The sequence below is a fragment of the Mobula birostris genome, chromosome 13 (assembly GCF_030028105.1).
Source record: "Mobula birostris isolate sMobBir1 chromosome 13, sMobBir1.hap1, whole genome shotgun sequence".
Lineage (NCBI taxonomy): Eukaryota > Metazoa > Chordata > Chondrichthyes > Myliobatiformes > Myliobatidae > Mobula > Mobula birostris.
The window spans coordinates 43808051-43825070 of record NC_092382.1 but is presented as its reverse complement, the minus strand read 5'-3'; the positions used below and the strand labels follow the sequence as shown (position 1 = coordinate 43825070).

The 17020-nt window shown below is 48.5% G+C and overlaps 1 protein-coding gene and 1 pseudogene across 1 annotated transcript; one reads left to right on the top strand and one right to left on the bottom strand.

Moving 5' to 3' along the window:
• Positions 1–17020, top strand: part of LOC140207914 (uncharacterized) — an 87944-nt pseudogene that overhangs the window by 52919 nt on the left and 18005 nt on the right.
• LOC140206751 (uncharacterized) lies at positions 5734–6288 on the bottom strand. Its single transcript, XM_072274952.1, has one exon. The coding sequence runs from the start codon at positions 6250–6252 to the stop codon at positions 5749–5751; it is 504 nt and encodes a 167-aa protein (XP_072131053.1). The 5' UTR covers positions 6253–6288; the 3' UTR covers positions 5734–5748.

The following is a 17020-nucleotide window of genomic DNA, read 5'->3' as shown; positions in this document are numbered from 1 at the left end:
TCTAAAATACACGCAGAGTTTGGTACACCTGTATACCTGTTCATTAATGCAAATATCGAATCAGTCAATCATGCGGCAGCACCTTAACACATTACAGTTATGCAGACATGATCAAGATGTTCCTGTTGGGACCAAACGTCAGACAAGGGAAGAAATGTGATTGAACTGACGTTGAGCATGGGATAGTTATTGCTGCCAGACGGAATGATCTGAGAATTTCTCAAGCGACTAATCTTCTGGGATTTTCACTCACATCAGTGAATCAAATAAACGCACGTTGCCACAGCGGCGGCCGGAAGAGCATCTCTGAACGCACAGCACGTCCAACCTTGTAGTGGCTGGGCTGCAGCGGCAAAAGGCCCCACGGGCTTCCACTCCTGTACCTGACCACCCGGCCACTGACTGCGTATTTACTGAAGTAGCCTCAACTACAGAGGAGTCAACAGGCTCATTTGTTACATTTCCGACCGATCCCCTCTCTTTCTTCTGGATTGCAGTCAGTTTACTCCCAGGAGATTCATAGGGTTAACCCCGTCATCTCCACAATCAATTCGTCGGCACTATCTCCAGAGCTAATCCATTTCCCGTGACGTAACGCTGCAGGTCTACACAACAATTGTGAGAGAGCACACTTACAGTACTGTGCTCAGTCCTGAACGTAGCACATTGAACATAAAACAATGCAGCAAAGCAACCGGCCACTCCAGTGGGGGCGAATTCACAGAGAATAATGATTATTAGGAATTTGATAGCAATCTCTATCCTCATTATTATAAAATTAATTCTTAAAAAGCACATTTTAATGACGACGTTCAATGAATCGTAGAATTAGAGAATAAGACATATCGTGTTGCAACTGCGGGCGTTAATGTTACCAGCATGAAAAACTCTTATTCATAACCAACCCCGTGACTAATGTTGTTGAGGTGGCAAAGTTACAACAATGAAACAATTTATTCCATTTGCTTAGAGTGTTTTTTTTCCTTCAATACTGCGAATATACATTACTAGATTTATGGAACGCTAACGAAATCAATGAAGTCTTTGGGATATTTATTTGCAATTTCCACCATGTTCTAGTCGGATATTATTTCTGTTATTTACATAGCAACCCATTTAAAGTCACCACATATTTCACTCCATTGCTCAGCTCCTCTCTGAACTTCCTCTGCGTCAGCCCATAGATACAAGTGTTGGTGCAGGTACTGAGAGACGTCAGCATAATAGCATATGTTTGAAAGATGAAAATCGGAGTATTCAGATGTTTGTCTGTGAAGGGATAATTCACCGCTTGCCAGTTCATAGAGTGTATTATGTAGGGCATCCACAGTAAAATGAAATTACCTGACAGAGCAAACAACAGGATAATAGACTTTCTCCAGTTCTCCACTTCTAGATCTTTTTGATTTTCACTGTTACCCCGGAGTCCCTTGCGGACTCTATTTGCCGCTATAATGTGTCTCGCTGTTAAACCGTTACACAGAAGGATTAAGCAAATGGGTAATAACGGTGTGGTGATGCTGTCAAGCAATTCGTAGGCCTTCCACGCTGGAGAAGTGGAGTATTCAGGTATGAGGACACAACGCCACGGTACATTGTTAATTATTACATGAGGCTCCACTACAAAGTAAAACGGGATGCACCGCGCAAGGCCCACAACCCCCACTATTACTGTGACGATGGTCGCTACTCTCTCTGTACAGTATCGTTTCCGAAAACTTTGACAGCAGATCGCAACGAAGCGATCGAATGTGAAAGCCACTGTGAGCCAAACGGAGAAATCCAAGCTTGCAACTGTAAGCACAAGCGTCAGAGCGCAAACCGGAGTGACGAGCAAGAATCTGGCGTACATGTAGAGATTATTGATATCCTTCACAATAAATACAATGACAACAACAATGAGATCTGCCGCAGCCATTCCCACCAGGTAGCGAGTGACACCCCTAGAGAGTCCACATTTTCCACGGGACAGGATCACAATCGCAATTAAATTCACTGCAATATAAAGAGAAAGCAGAGGTTAACTTTAGAGAAGTTCAGACGAATCATTTCCCCCTCATTAATAAGTGAGAAAGATGCTGAGCACACACCAATCATCTGCTTTACCGGAGTACTTGCGCTTAAGAATTCAGGATGCGAATATCAGACTTGACTAATGCTTCGTAAGGTGGAGGTGTAATGCACGTGGAGGAATATGCTGGGGTGCATCTTTCTTCATATGATGACCCACCACTCCAGGGATCAGTCTGGTGAATCTTCATTGCACTCTCAATAACAAATGCTCTCTAACCTCTTTGTTAATCCTCTATGGAGTTAATTTCCATCTTCTGCAGCCCCGTGTTGCCCCAACCACTCACCTCCCACCCCTGTCACTATTTCCACCTTCCCACCTCCCCCTCACCTGGATCCAGCTCTTGCCCCATCCCCACCCCTCACCTCTTTTCTCGGACTATTTCCCGTCCACTCTCAGTCCAGAGGGAGGGTCTCGGCCCGAAATGTTGACGGTCCATTTCCCTCCACAGATGCTGCCCGACCCACTGAGTTCCTCCGGCAGTTTGTTCTTTGGTCTGTATAACCCGTGTTAGTGTGGGGAGCGGGATTTTACACCATATTCCCGGTGCAATCTCAACAAAACACAAATAATTGTCACTTTGCTCGGACCATTGGCCCCGCTTGCAGGGCAACAGTCTGCCGGTGTTTGCCCCCCAATGTGGTGAATCGCCACCACCGTGGGCTCAGACATTTCCACAGATGAGCCCCTCCTGTCCCCACCGGGACAAACATCCTGTCCGCCCCCTCTCTCACCGTCTTCATCCTCTCCCTCCCCGGGGAACCGGCATCAAACCGACGGGCCGAGCGGTCTCCTCCTACCTCTCAGCGATACATCAGACTCCGGCCGCAGGAGACGCTTCACAAACGCCCCAACTTCCCTCGGAGGGAAATGGAAATAAATCAGAAAGCGGACATTTACTTTGGGATTTTGTTCCGATTTGACGGGCAGGTCGCAATGCGGCAGGAGACCGGGTAACGCCCTCTCGGCTGGTCCGCTTCCACTATTGGGTGTAATCAGTGATTGACATCGCTTCGCACCAATGGGAATAGCGCAGCTCTGCAATCAATTCAATTCCTCTGTTGACTGTTCGGGCGGTGGGCGTGGCTCGTGCTCAGTAGCTCAGCCGTTAAACCGAAAAAGCTCGAGCACAGCAACGCGTGTGTGACGTAAGGCACCGTGCTCGTGACAGCAGATGCAGATACGGGGCGACCATGGGTGACGTCAGGCGTGTGTGGGGGGGGGGGCTGCTGTGTGACGTCACGTGAGGGGAGCGCTTCAATTTTAAAACACCTTTTGTTGGGTCCGATCCGGAACAACAAAATTAAATTCGGGTTTCATCGGGAGCGGATCCGGTGTTGTGAGATGTGTCCGGCTGTGCCGTGTTGTTGGTGGAGTGGGCAGCGGGGTGTTTGTCTCCGGGCTCTCCTCAGCCCCGGTTTTCACTTTGCGACCGAGCCCGGGCCGTGGATCAATTCCTTGTGGTTCTGCAGGGGGTTTGGGGCGAAGGGACAGTCTGTCTGTCTGTCTGTCTGTCTGTGTGGGTCGGGGTTATGAGTGGGTGTGGGTGTGGGTCCCGGGACACATTAACTTTTAAACACCGGACCATCTGGTGAATTGGTTCAGACAGCTTCGCTCGCCTGTCCTTTCAGGAAACAACAATTCTCTCTTCATATTAATGACTGTCTAAACTTGCTGTGAACAAGATTCTGTGTTACAAGATTGTGAGTTACAGAGTCTAGGACAGCTGTCACCGTCATGGGCTGCGAGTGCAGACAGGGATTGGGGTGACTGAGCTGTGCATCAGAGAAGGACACGGGTTTGTACAGCCTCCTGTGGGGTAGAAATGTCCACACGGTGAATTCGGATCTGCTGGCACATCGGGAGTCTGAAAGGGAAAGGGAATAGGGAAGGGGCTGAGCAGAGAGTTTTAACAGGGGTGGAGGGGTACAGGAGCTGTCTGATAGATCGTTTTTAATTGTTTTTTATAATCTCACAGATGGTGACTGAGGAAGGAGCTCGTTGACGGAGGATACCCGGAGGCGAGCAGCTCAGATACGGAATCACGAATTGAATTGCATTGACTTTATTTCTTACATCCATGAGGAGTAAAAATCTTTACGTTACGTCTCCATCTAAATGTGCAACGTGTAATCATAGTAATTTATAATAAATAAAATAGACAATGTAATATAGTGTACACTCAAATCAGCGTGAGTTCATCAGTCTGACGGCCTGGTGGAAGAAGCTGTCCCGGAGCCTGTTGGTCATGGCTTTTATGTTGCGGTACCGCTTCCCGGATGGTATCAGGAGAGTGACAGTGATGTGATTTCCTGTGTCACGGGTACAGACAGTCATCTCAAGTGAGGAGTTTGTGTGGAGATGCAGCTTCTCTGGAGGTGGAGGAAAGAGGACACACCAACAGGTGGAACCAGCTGTGGGAAGACATGGTTTGTCAGGTCTGATGATGAGCTGAATGTACCATAACCTTCAGACTGAATCAGAAAACCATTCTGAGGTTATTTGACATGTCAGAAGCAGGGGAGATGTGATCACATGTGCAGAGGGCAGGGGTTGTGTCTCCATGAGACCCTCAGTGAGATGGTTCAAGTTACAATGTGCAGGGCTGAAAGCACAGTGTTTGGGGCCGGATTTAATCACTGATTCTGACACAGTGAGAGGGTTAGTTTTGCTGTAAGGAGGAAACATTAATGGAGAAAGAGACAGGAACTTCATCAATTCTACACGGGTCCCATTTATCAGCACTTGGCTCTTAGCTGACTGTATCTCAGCAGTTTCTTTCTTTTTTCTTTTCAAATCTTTTTATTATTATTATATTATTCAAAAATAATACGAGTACATCAAATTAAGCAACACAATGTCTAGAGGAAAAAAAACATTATTTTAAAGATTGAAAAATGTTGCTGATAATTTAAAAAAAAAACACTACTAAGCAGAAAATCTGGGATAAAACCCCATTAGGTGTACAACCCGGAGCCATGCGTCATACAAAAAGCCTCTAAAAATAAACATCAAACCACCAGCAAGAAAAAAAATATATACCAAAAATTTACAATTAGATCATGGAGGAAATCTATCAATTAACTCAAATGATAATAACGAGCAAATGAACCCCATCTTTTCTCAAAATCAAATAAAGGTTCAAAGGTTCGACTTCTAATTTTCTCCAAACTAAGACATAGCATCACTTGAGAGAACCATTGCGACAAAGTGGGAGCTGATGTATCCTTCCACTTCAACAAAATGACCCTCCTAGCTATCAATGTAACAAATGCAATAACATGATGGTCAGACATAGAGATATCACGGATATTTTGAGGAATTATTCCAAAAAGCACAGTTAATTTGCTAAATTGTAAATTAATTTTAAGTGCTTTAGAAATTGTCGAAAAAACTGACATCCAGTACTGTTCCTGTATAGAACAAGACCAAAATATGTTGTCATCGTCCGGTCCATAAAGACGGTATTCCGGTTCACGGTCCGGTCCATCGACCCCTGATCCAGGTTTTCCTGTCTACACTGGACATCTGGTAGATCATCAAGTTTCGGGCCGACCAAAGAGCGTCTTTCACCGAGCTGATCTGCCAGCAGTACCGGACGTTTTTTTTTGTGTTTTTTTTTGGAGTTCCAAACAATCACACTTTATTTAAACAGTACAATTCCAAATTCAAATACTTTAGGACAACTGCCCACACTCAGTGATTTTAACCGTGGCTTTTGGTGTTCCATTCACGGTGCCACAGCTCTCCATCTTCCTTACCACATCCATTCCTTCTACCACAGATCCAAAGACAACATGTTTCCCATCCAACCAGCTGCTCCTTGTGATGCATATGAAGAACTGGGAACCATTTGTATTTGGTCCAGCAGTGGCCATGGACAGGATGCCTGGCCCCGTGTGCTTCAGCTGAAAATTCTCATCTTTAAACTTCTCCCCATAGATGGACTTGCCTCCAGTGCCGTTATGTTTTGTGAAGTCGCCACCCTGGCACATGAAGCCAGGAATGATTCTGTGGAACGTTGAGCCTTTGTAACCGAAACCCTTCTCGCCTGTGCATAATGCACGGAAGTTTTCTGCAGTCTTTGGGACAATATCTGGTCTTAGCTCCATCACTAGGCGACCCTGGGGTTTATCCCGAATAGAGATGTCCATAAAAACCTTGGGGTTTTTGCCGGCCATGGTTCTGCAGTTTCCGAGGTCGGAGAAAAACGCAAGCGGCAAGCTGTACACTGCCTTTTTTTTTTTTTTTTTTTATTTCAAAATATACTTTATTCAAAAATAAATATATACAATAAACCATTCAATAACTTTTCATCCTTTACATACGTTTCCATTATACTCAGTAAAATACCCGTGTTTATAGCCACCCACGTGGCACTCCAGTAGTTCAGCTTAGCATCTCATTGTTGAGGGGTATACTCCTCGCCCACCAACCCCTCCCACTCCCACGGGTGGAGAAACCTATACTGTGGTCCTTCCCCACCGGGCCCTTGCGGTGGCTGCACCAAGTTTCAGTGCGTCCCTCAGCACGTACTCCTGCAGCCGAGAGTGTGCCAGTCGGCAGCATTCTCCCACGGACATCTCCATGTGCTGGTAGATGATCAAGTTTCGGGCTGACCAAAGAGCGTCTTTCACCGAGTTGATGATCTGCCAGCAGCACCGGATGTTGGTCTCCGTGTGCGTCCCCGGGAACAGCCCGTAGATCAGAGAGTCCTCTGTCACGCAGCTGCTGGGGATGAAACGTGACACTAGCCCGTCCATCCTCCTCCACACCCTCTTTGCGAACTGGCAGTGTGCAAAGAGGTGGGTCACAGACTCCTCCTCACTGCAGTCCTCCCGTGGGCAGTGGGGTGCGGAGACGACGTTCCGGGCGTACAGGAGGGCTCTGACTGGGAGGGCCCCTCTTACCGCCAGCCAGGCGAGGTCTTGGTGCCTGTTGGTGAGATCTGGCGATGAGGCATTTTGCCAGATGAACTGGACAGTCTGCTCAGGGAACCACCCCACTGTGTCCATCACGTCCTTCTCCTGCAGTGCCTGCAGGACACTTCGTGCCGACCACTGCCTGATGGCCTTGTGGTCAAAGGCGTTCTCCTGGAAGAACTTTGCTACGTGGGATAGGTATGCCGGCAACGACCAGCTGACTGGGGCGTTGCGCGGGAGTGGGGCCAGACCCATCCTTCGCAGCCAGGGCGACAAGTAGAACCTGGGCACATAGTGGTACTTGGTGCCCACATACCTGGGCTCTACACACAACCTGATGCAGCCACATACGAAGCTGGCCATCAGGGTGAGGGCGACATTGGGGACGTTCTTGCCCCCGTTGTCCAGGGACTTGTGCATGGCGGTCCGTCTCACCCGCTCCATCTTGGATCCCCAGACGAATCTGAAGACAGCCCGGGTGATTTCCGAGCTGTAGGAGCGGGGGACGGGCCAGACCTGCGCCAAGTACAGCAGCCCTGAGAGCACCTCACACCTGATGACCAGGTTCTTGCCCATTATCGACAGGGAGCGCCCTCCCCACAGTCCCAGTTTCTGTTTCACCTTGGCAGTCCGCTCCTGCCAGTTCTTGTTGCACGCCTCAGCCCCTCCGAACCAGATCCCCAACACCTTCACGTGGTCAGACCTGATGGTGAAGGGGACGCTGGATCGGTCGGGCCAGTTGCCAAAGAGCATGGCTTCGCTCTTCGTGCGGTTGACCCTGGCCCCCGACGCTAGCTCGAACTGTTCGCAGGTGCCAATCAACCTGCGAACTGACCTCGGATCAGAGCAGAAGACGGTGACGTCGTCCATGTACAGGGAGGTTTTCACTTGGGTCCCTCCACTGCCTGGCAGCGTCACCCCTCTTATGCCCTCATCCCTCCTGATGGCTTCCACAAAGGGTTCTATGCAGCAGACAAACAAGACAGGGGAGAGGGGGCAGCCCTGCCTGACTCCAGACCTGATGGGGAAGCTGTCTGTTTCCCACCCGTTGACCTGGACTGCACTACGGATGTCTGTGTAGAGCAGTCTGATCCAATTCCGGATTCCCTCCCCAAATCCCATTTTGGAGAGCACGTCCGCCATGTACGTGTGCGATATCCTGTCGAAGGCTTTCTCCTGGTCCAAGCTGACCAGGCAGGCGTCCACCCCCCTGTCCTGCACGTAGGCGATGGTGTCCCTCAGCAGCGCGAGGCTGTCTGAGATCTTCCTGCCCGGTACAGCACAGGTTTGGTCCGGGTGGATCACCTGTCCCAGAGCAGACTTGACCCTGTTGGCGATAGCCTTGGACAGGATCTTGTAGTCCACATTCAGGAGAGAGATGGGTCTCCAATTCCTAATGTCCTCCCTTTCCCCCTTCTGCTTGTAGATGAGGGTGATGATGCCCTTCCTCATGGACTCAGACATACTGCCGGCCAGAAGCATAGCGTTGTACACTTCCAGCAGGTCTGGGCCCATCCAGTTCCACAGAGCCGAGTACAACTCGGCCGGTAAGCCGTCGCTTCCGGGAGTCTTACCCGACCCGAAGGAACGGATGGAGCCTGTCAGCTCGTCCAGGGTCAGTGGCCGATCCAGACTCTCCCGCTTGCCGTCGTCTAAGACCTGCGTGATAGACGACAGGAAGTTGCGGGAGGCTGTGGATTCTGTGGCCTTTTCCTCGTACAGACCGGCATAGAAGGACTTGCAGATCCTCAGTATGTCGGTCTGCGAGGACGCGACTGAGCCGTCCTCTTCCTTAAGGTTGTGGATCACAGAGCTCCCCCTGTGCACCTTTTGGAAGAAGAAGCGTGAGCACGTCTCGTCCTGCTCCACGGTTTGGACCCTTGATCGGAAGATGATCTTGGAGGATTCGGCGGCGAGGTGCTGGGCTTGCCGGCCCCTCACCTCTCGCAGTTCCTCCCTGACATCCACCCCCTTCGACTGCAGAAGGAGAAGTTGCTGCAACTCTGTCTGGAGTTTACGCAGTTCCCTCTGCTCCTGCCTTGCCTTCTGAATACCCTTGCGGATGAAGAACCTCTTAATGTTCTCCTTGGTGGCTTCCCACCAGTGAACCGGGGAATCAAAGAAGGCTTTCAAGGTTCTCCAACCTGTGTACTCCCTCTCTAGTTCCTCGATGTTCTCTGGGGTCAGCAGCTTTACGTTCAGCTTCCACGTCCCCCTGCCTGCCTTCTGGTCCTCCCGTAAGTGACAGGTGGCTCTCAGAAGGCAGTGGTCAGAGAAGAACACCGGCGTGACGTCGGTGGACCTGACCGTGAGGGACTCAGACAGGAAGAGGAAGTCGATCCGGGAGCGGGCTGAGCCGTCCGATCGTGTCCAGGTGGCTTGCGGCTGTGCTCCACCTGTGGGGGTGCCAAAGGCGTCGCGCAGCTTGGCTGTCTTCACCATTTCCCTCAGGAGTCTAGAGGTACTGTCTAGCCTGCCGTCGGCACTGCCGGGTCCTCCAGCCGCATCAATGGTGCAATTGAAGTCTCCGGCCAGAACGACCGGCTGGGTCGTCACCAGCAGCTGTGGGAGCTGCTCGAAGACGGCCAGCCGCTCGCTCCGCACGGGGGAGGCGTACATGTTGATCAGCCGGAGCGGAGTGCCCCGGTATTTGACGTCTGCTACCAGGAGGCGCCCCGCAACCACCTCTTTAACTTGGGTGATTGAGAAGTTGCCTCCCCGCAGCAGAATCCCCAGGCCGGAAGCGCGACAATCGTTGCCCCCCGACCACACCGACAAACCTTTTTTCCACCACCGTGACCACCTCCGGTAGTTACGGAGATGTGGTAGTCCACACTCCTGGAGGAAGGTCACATCGGCCTTTACAGTGTCCAGGTACTGGAGCGTGCTGACGCATCGCCCAGTACTCTTCAAACTTCGCACATTCAAGCACGCCAATTTAAGGTCTGCCATCGTTAAGTCTTTTATTTTGGCTGCTCTCCGTCCTCACTCTTGCCATCCTGAGCCTTCATCCCCACCGCCTTTGTGAAGTTTTCCACCTCCTGTGGGCTCAGGTACTGCTGGTAGTACTCCTCCGTGTGTGGCCGTTCTGGTTCTGGGTCTGGGCCCGGGGGGTTGCTGACTTCCTGGGCTGCTTCCCCTTCCGGCTGCTGGGTGCCAGCCGTGGCTCTGCTCCCGGATTCCCGGAGCTCTGTGCGTCTGCTGCTCTCCGCCTCCTGTACTTGGGGGGTGGCCAGCAGACTTTCTCCCCTCTCTCTCCTCCTCTCCACCTGTTCTGCCAGCCGCTTCTTCCGCCGGGGCTGCTGGCCTCCCCCAACTCCTTCCTCCTCTGAAGAGGACAGGGTACCAGGGGCTGCGTGGTTCCCTGCCCTTTTCTGGCGTTGCTCCGCCTTCTGTCGCTTGGCCGCCGCCTTTTGGGTCTTTTTTCGTTTCACGACCTTCCATTCGGTTTCCGCCTCAGCTCTCCCCTCCTCCATGGACTCCTGCTCGTCGTTTGCCTGGTCCTGGAGGGTCTGCAGTGGGGTGGCAGGTCTTGGGGTGCTTGCACCTTCCTCCCTGGTCTCGTCCTCCGTCCTGTCGGGTGCCTCATCTGCAGCGCTGGCGGGTACGTCCGCATCAGCCTGGGCCCTTTCAGGGCCAGCACCTCCCCTGGTCGCCTGTGCGTAGGTGCCCCCACGCTTCGGGCAGGCTCTGTACAGGTGGCCGGCCTGTCCGCAGAGGTTGCAGGCCTTGGCCTGCGTGCAGTCTTTGGTCAGGTGGCCTTCCATTTTACAGTTCTTGCACATCACCACCCTGCACTGGGCTGCGATGTGCCCTTCCTTGCCGCAGTTTCGGCACACCCTGGGTTGTCCCGCGTACACCATGTACCCTCGGTTCCCTCCGATGGCGAAGACGGAGGGGGGGTGGATGATGCCGCCGTTGGTATCCAACCTCAGCTTCACCTTCACCTGCCGTTTGCTGGTCCAGATTCCCAGCCCGTCCTTCACGTCTGCTGGTGTTCCTACGCTCTCCACATACCGAGCGAGGAACGTAAGGACATCTACCACTGGCACGTGCGGGTTGAACATGTGCACCGTGATTGTCCTTTCCTGTTGCGTAGCCGTTGCAAAGAGGGGCTGTGCTTTCAGCAGCGACAGCGGTGCCTCTGTCCCCTTCAGCTGAAGCTGCTGGTACAGCTTCTGCCACCCTGCAGCCTGCCGGAAAGTGACATCGAAGAAGCCTGCGAAGTCCTGGACGCAGTAGATGTCATCGGGCGTAAATCCGCAGCAATCCAGCAAGACCTTCCGGATGAAGGTCTCTCGGGTGAAGCCGGTGCCCCCGTTCCGGTCTCGCACTGTCAGCCTGACAGTGTTCTTGATACCCTGGCCTCGAGCTGATGTACTGCTCGCTGCTGCCATCTTCTAACTCACTGCTGTCGTCGCTGGTATGGGGTGTTAGATTGGAGGCCAATCAGCATTAGGATCCACCCCTGCGTCAGCGCGAACTCTCCTCCTGCGCCTTCTGGTCTGATAAGAACAGATACTACACTTGATCTTTTGTCACTGTGCGACGATGCAGCCAAAAAGCGGAGAAGCGATACCCACAACTGTCCGGACCCTTTCGGATCCTGCTAGTCTTCCCTCTATTAAGTTAGACCGACTGTCTACAGGACACCGATTTATCCTACTTCTCTCCAACGTTTGAAGTAGGTTTGGTGTAATTTCTCTCAATCTTTGACAGAAGTTGTCTTTTTCTCCCTCGTCGCGAAAGCTCTTTTGGAATATAGCTGATCGTGTAAAATAGCTGATATTTCACCAACCAAATGAGAGAGGCGGACCTGGTTTGTATGAATACTCCTCCTCTCAGCTGATAGTCCTGTCGAACTGTTCCGCCCGCCCTCTCTAGCGTCTGATGTCAGTGCAAGCACTCATTTAAGGAGGTATTTCTTAACTTACAGCAAAAGTCTGGAGGAAGAAACGCCCCACGAAAAGGGTGCACCATCTGTGGAGAATTCCCAAGGAAGTTAGGATGCTATATCTTTGAAATAATATACGTTGTAATGAGGATTAATTAATTGATGGTAGTCAAGAGGACTGGGAAAGTTTAAAACTACAAGGTATGCCACAAAAATTGTAAAGAATGTGGGACACATGAGTAAATTATTAAAAATATTGATGGGGTTTTTACAGAAATACAAGCAAAAAGCCAAAAGTAATGTTGGTTTTTGAGGCGGATTGTATAATTGGGAATGAGAAGGTACAGATTCTAAATAATGAAAGTAATAACAGATTGCAAAGGTCTGTAGGGAGAGAGATTTTTTTTATTTTTATCAGTGAAAAAGTACAGGACAAATTTGTATCTTTACAAATGAGTGGCATCAGAGATAGTGGATGCATTGGTTGTAATCTGAGGAGACCGGATGTATGTTCTCAAATTTGTTGAAAATATAAAGATAAGTGGCTTATCAGGTGATGCAGAGTACACAAGAGCCTGCAATGTGATGAGCACAGGTTAAGTGGATGAGCAGGAGAGTGGCCTTTGAAATATAATATAGAACAAAATATGAAGTTGCCTGCCTGCTCTGGAAAGAAGAAAGACAAACCTGATTGTTAAATAGAGAGGTGTTTAGAGAATGTTGCAGTGCAAACTCAATCTCTAGCACACAAAAAGGGTGTGTAGGTTAAACAAATATGCAGAAAGGCCAATGGAATGTTGGCCTTTATTGTAAGGGTTATGGAATACAAGGGTAAGGATATTTTGTAGCAACTTTATTGGGAGCTCCTGAGACAACACCTGGCGTTCTGTGTACAGTTTAGATCTCGTCTTTAATAAAGGACATACTTGAATCAGGGGATTCACATATGGGGGCGAGGGGTGAGCGTGTAGGGAACAATGAGAAGTGATCTTACTGAAGCAAGATTCTGAGGGTGTTGTCAGACAAGATGCTGAGACGATGTTTCTCCAAGTGAGGATATCGAGAAAATGGGATATAGTTTGAGTAATTGGTTTCCCATTGATCAGGAGATGAAGACGAATTTCTTCTGCAGGTTGTGATCCTTTGGAATTCTCCACGTTAAGAGTTATGGTAGAGCCATAGAATATACAATATATTGTAGGCATATGAACTACATGGAAATCTACAGGTGCAGAGAGAGAGTTGGAAAGTGGTGTAGAGGCCAAAACCAGATCAATAATGATCTTATTGCATGGGGAAGCAGGGATGAATAGCCATTTGGCTCATGCTCTGTTTCTGATGCATTTAACTCAATGGATCATTCAGAAGTTTTGCAATGTACACAACTGTTTTGTATTTGATCATAGGGTACAATCGGCACGTTGGAGAATCCATCTACTTGGGCACCTGAGTGAAATGAGGCCTGGGATTTGAGATTAAATTTAAGCATGATGTAAAATGACATAATTTCAGACAATATTAATGATTTGCGAACTGATCCCAAGTTCAGCCTTTGATTAATGTGATCTGCCTTCCCACAGAGCCTGACGTGGGGATGCCCGAGGCAGATGCTGATGGGTTTTTCCAGCAGCTGATAGCAGGAGTGGTAAGTGCTCCACATCATTTATCCCTTTGTTTTAAGTGAGTGTTTATGACGTGCAGCAGCAGTTTTCTCTATTTCGACGTACATTACTGAGCATGATCATAGATGGATTGACCTGCCCATGTTTGCTCTCGAAGAGCTTTGTCTGCCAGAATTGAACTAGCACTATAACCAGCAGTAAGGAGGTTAACAGTGCTTTGTCTCAATTTTCAAATGAGATCAATTTTGGAGCTCACCATAGTTCCCTTTGACAGTAAAATGCTGTTCATGGATGGGTGACCTCCCAAAGCATCTTCAGAAGTTTCATCATTCTTCCAGGCCAGCCTTCATACCCAACTTTCATATCGGCACTGGAAGTCTAGTGTGCACCCAGATTAAGTCACAAAATATTCTCTGAACCGATTGTCCAGCAATTGTATCTGACTTATTAGTGTCACTAATTCTGCCAGAAATCTGTTCCATTTCTACGATTGATATTTTGTGGGCTTGGAGAATTAGAAAAAGATGTAAATTCAGAATACCTGATTTATATTTGTCTTTGCCTACTTTCAGGAATATCTTCACAGCAATGGAATTACACACAGGGACATCAAGCCAGAGACTCTGTTACTTGATGACCAAGGTATAAGGATGCAAATCTCTTCACTTTTATTGTGTAATAGAACAAAAATTGGGTATCGTTATGCCTTATTCACAGCATTTGAGACATTTTGACAATAGGTGCAGGAGTAGGCCATTCGGCCCTTCGAGCCAGCACCGCCATTCACTGTGATCATGGCTGATCATCCACGATCAGTACCCAGTTCCTGCCTTATCCCCATACCCTTTGATTCCACCATCTTTAAGAGCTCTATCCATCTCTTTCTTGAAAGCATCCAGAGACTTGGCCTCCACAGCCTTCTGGGGCAGAGCATTCCATACATCCACCACTCTCTGGGTGGAAAAATTTTTCCTCAACTCTGTTCTAATTCTTAAACTGTGGCCTCTGGTTCTGGACTCACCCATCAGCGGGAACATGCTTCCTGCCTGCAGCGTGTCCAATCCCTTAATAATCTTATATGTTTCAATAAGATCCCCTCTCAGCCTTCTAAATTCCAGAGTATGCAAACCCAGCCGCTCCAATCTTTCAACATATGACAGTCCCGCCATCCAGGGAATTAACCTTGTGAAACTACGCTGCACTCCCTCAATAGCAAGAATGTCCTTCCTCAAATTGGAGACCAAAACTGCACACAGTACTCCAGGTGTGGTCTCACCAGGGCCCTGTAGAGCTGCAGAAGGACCTCTTTGCTCTTATACTCAATTCCCCTTGTTATGAAGGCCAGCATGCTATTAGCTTTTGTCAGTACCCGCTGTACTTGCGTGCTTGCTCTCAGTGACTGATGTACAACAACACCTAGATCTCGTTGTGTTTCCCCTTTTCCTAACTTGACTCCATTTAGATAATAATCTGCCTTCCTTTTCTTACCACTAAAGTGTTTAACCTCACATTTATCCACATTAAGCTGCATCTGCCCTATCACCCAGCCTGTCCAAGTCACCCTGCATTCTCATAACATCCTCCTCACATTTCACACTGCCACCCAGCTTTGTGTCATCGGCAAATTTGCTAATGTTACTTTTAATTCCCTCATCTAAATCATTAATATATATTGTAAACAGCTGCGGTCCCAGCACTGAACCCTGCGGTACCCCACTGGTCACCGCCTGCCATTCCGAAAGGGACCCGTTAATCGCTACTTTGTTTTCTGTCAGCCAGCCAATTTTCAATTCATGTCAGTACTCTGCCCCCAATACCATGTGCCCTAATTTTGCCCACTAATCTCCTGTGTGGGACTTCATCAAAGGCTTTCTGAAAGTCCAGGTACACTACATCCACTGGCTCTCCCTTGTCCATTTTCATAGTTACATCCTCAAAAAATTCCAGAAGATTAGTCAAGCACGATTTCCCCTTTGTAAATCCATGCTGACTCGGACCAACCTGTTACTACTATCCAGATGTGTTGTAATTTCATCTTTTATAGTTGACTCCAGCATCTTTTCCACCACCGAAATCAGACTAACCGGTCTATAGTTTCCTGTTTTCTCTCTTCCTCCCTTCTTGAAGAGCGGGACAACATTAGCCACCCTCCAATCCACAGGAACTGATCCTGAATCTATAGAACATTGGAAAATGATTACCAATGCTTCCACGATTTCTAAAGCCACCTCCTTAAGTACCCTGGGATGCAGACCATCAGGTCCTGGGGACTTATCAGCTTTCAGACCCAACAGCCTGTCCAACATCATTTCTTGCCTAATATAAATTTCCTTCAATTCATCCATTACCCTAGTTCTTTTGGCCACTATTACATCTGGGAGATTGTTTGTGTCTTCCCTAGTGAAGACAGATCCAAAGTACCTGTTCAACTCATCTGCCATTCCCTTGTTCCCCATAATAAATTCACCCGCTTCTGTCTTCAAGGGCCCAATTTTGGTCTTAACTATTTTTTTTTTCCTTTTCACATACCTAAGAAGCTTTTTACTATCCTCCTTTATATTCTTGGCTAGTTTACCTTCATACCTCATTTTTTTCCTCCACATATTGCCTTTTTATTTACCTTCTGTTGCTCTTTAAACGTTTCCCAATCCTCCGGCCTCCCACTCGTCTTTGCTATGTTATACTTCTCTTTTATTTTTAGAACTATACTCAAGCCCTCAGCAACAATATTCGTACCAGTTGACAATGATGAAAAGCTGAATGGGTCTTGAGTCAGTGATCGTTTCTGTATTTTTGTTCTCTTTGCTCAGTGTGCAAAGCATTTCTAGCAACGTAACAGGCTGAGATGTGCACATTCTTCAATAACTGCAGTCATCTCCATGCTATCTGATGGTGAGCATTTGTTGGATACGGTTAAACAGTTTTGAGATCCATTAGCCCATGTGGGAGGAGGCTGCCCATCAAGCTTGAACATTTCCCCGCATGTCACCGAAACTTTGGAACTAGAGCTTTGCTCTTCAGAGCAACATCTGAATCAATGGGAGTGCTGCAGACCATGGGTCTATTTGTTCGATGTGTATGCTAAGGGAAGGTGGTAGGGGTTCCAGCTGAATTTATTTTTTTTCTCCCCTTCCCCTGCAGTTTACCTCAAATTCATTTAATGGTGTTTTGACCTCGGCAAGTCTGGTGATTGAACAGACCGTTTTGGTTCTGCAGTAAGAAGATTTTGGGCAGGGTTCAACCCTGGTTATTATTGAATGGTTTGTGATATTTGGGAAATGCCCATGGCTGTGTTGGGTGTGCGATGGTTTAAAGTAGTGGTCACCAACCTTTTTAAGCCCAAGATCCCCTACCTCGACCTAGTGAAAGGCAAGATCTACCTACTAAATCGTTTGGAGAAAAAACAGCTCAGATTGTACTTCCAATTTGTGGCCTTTTATTTGGGCGAATTGTATTTGAATTACATAAAATACTTTTTCGTGCCGAAATGCTTTACGCCAAAGAAACAATT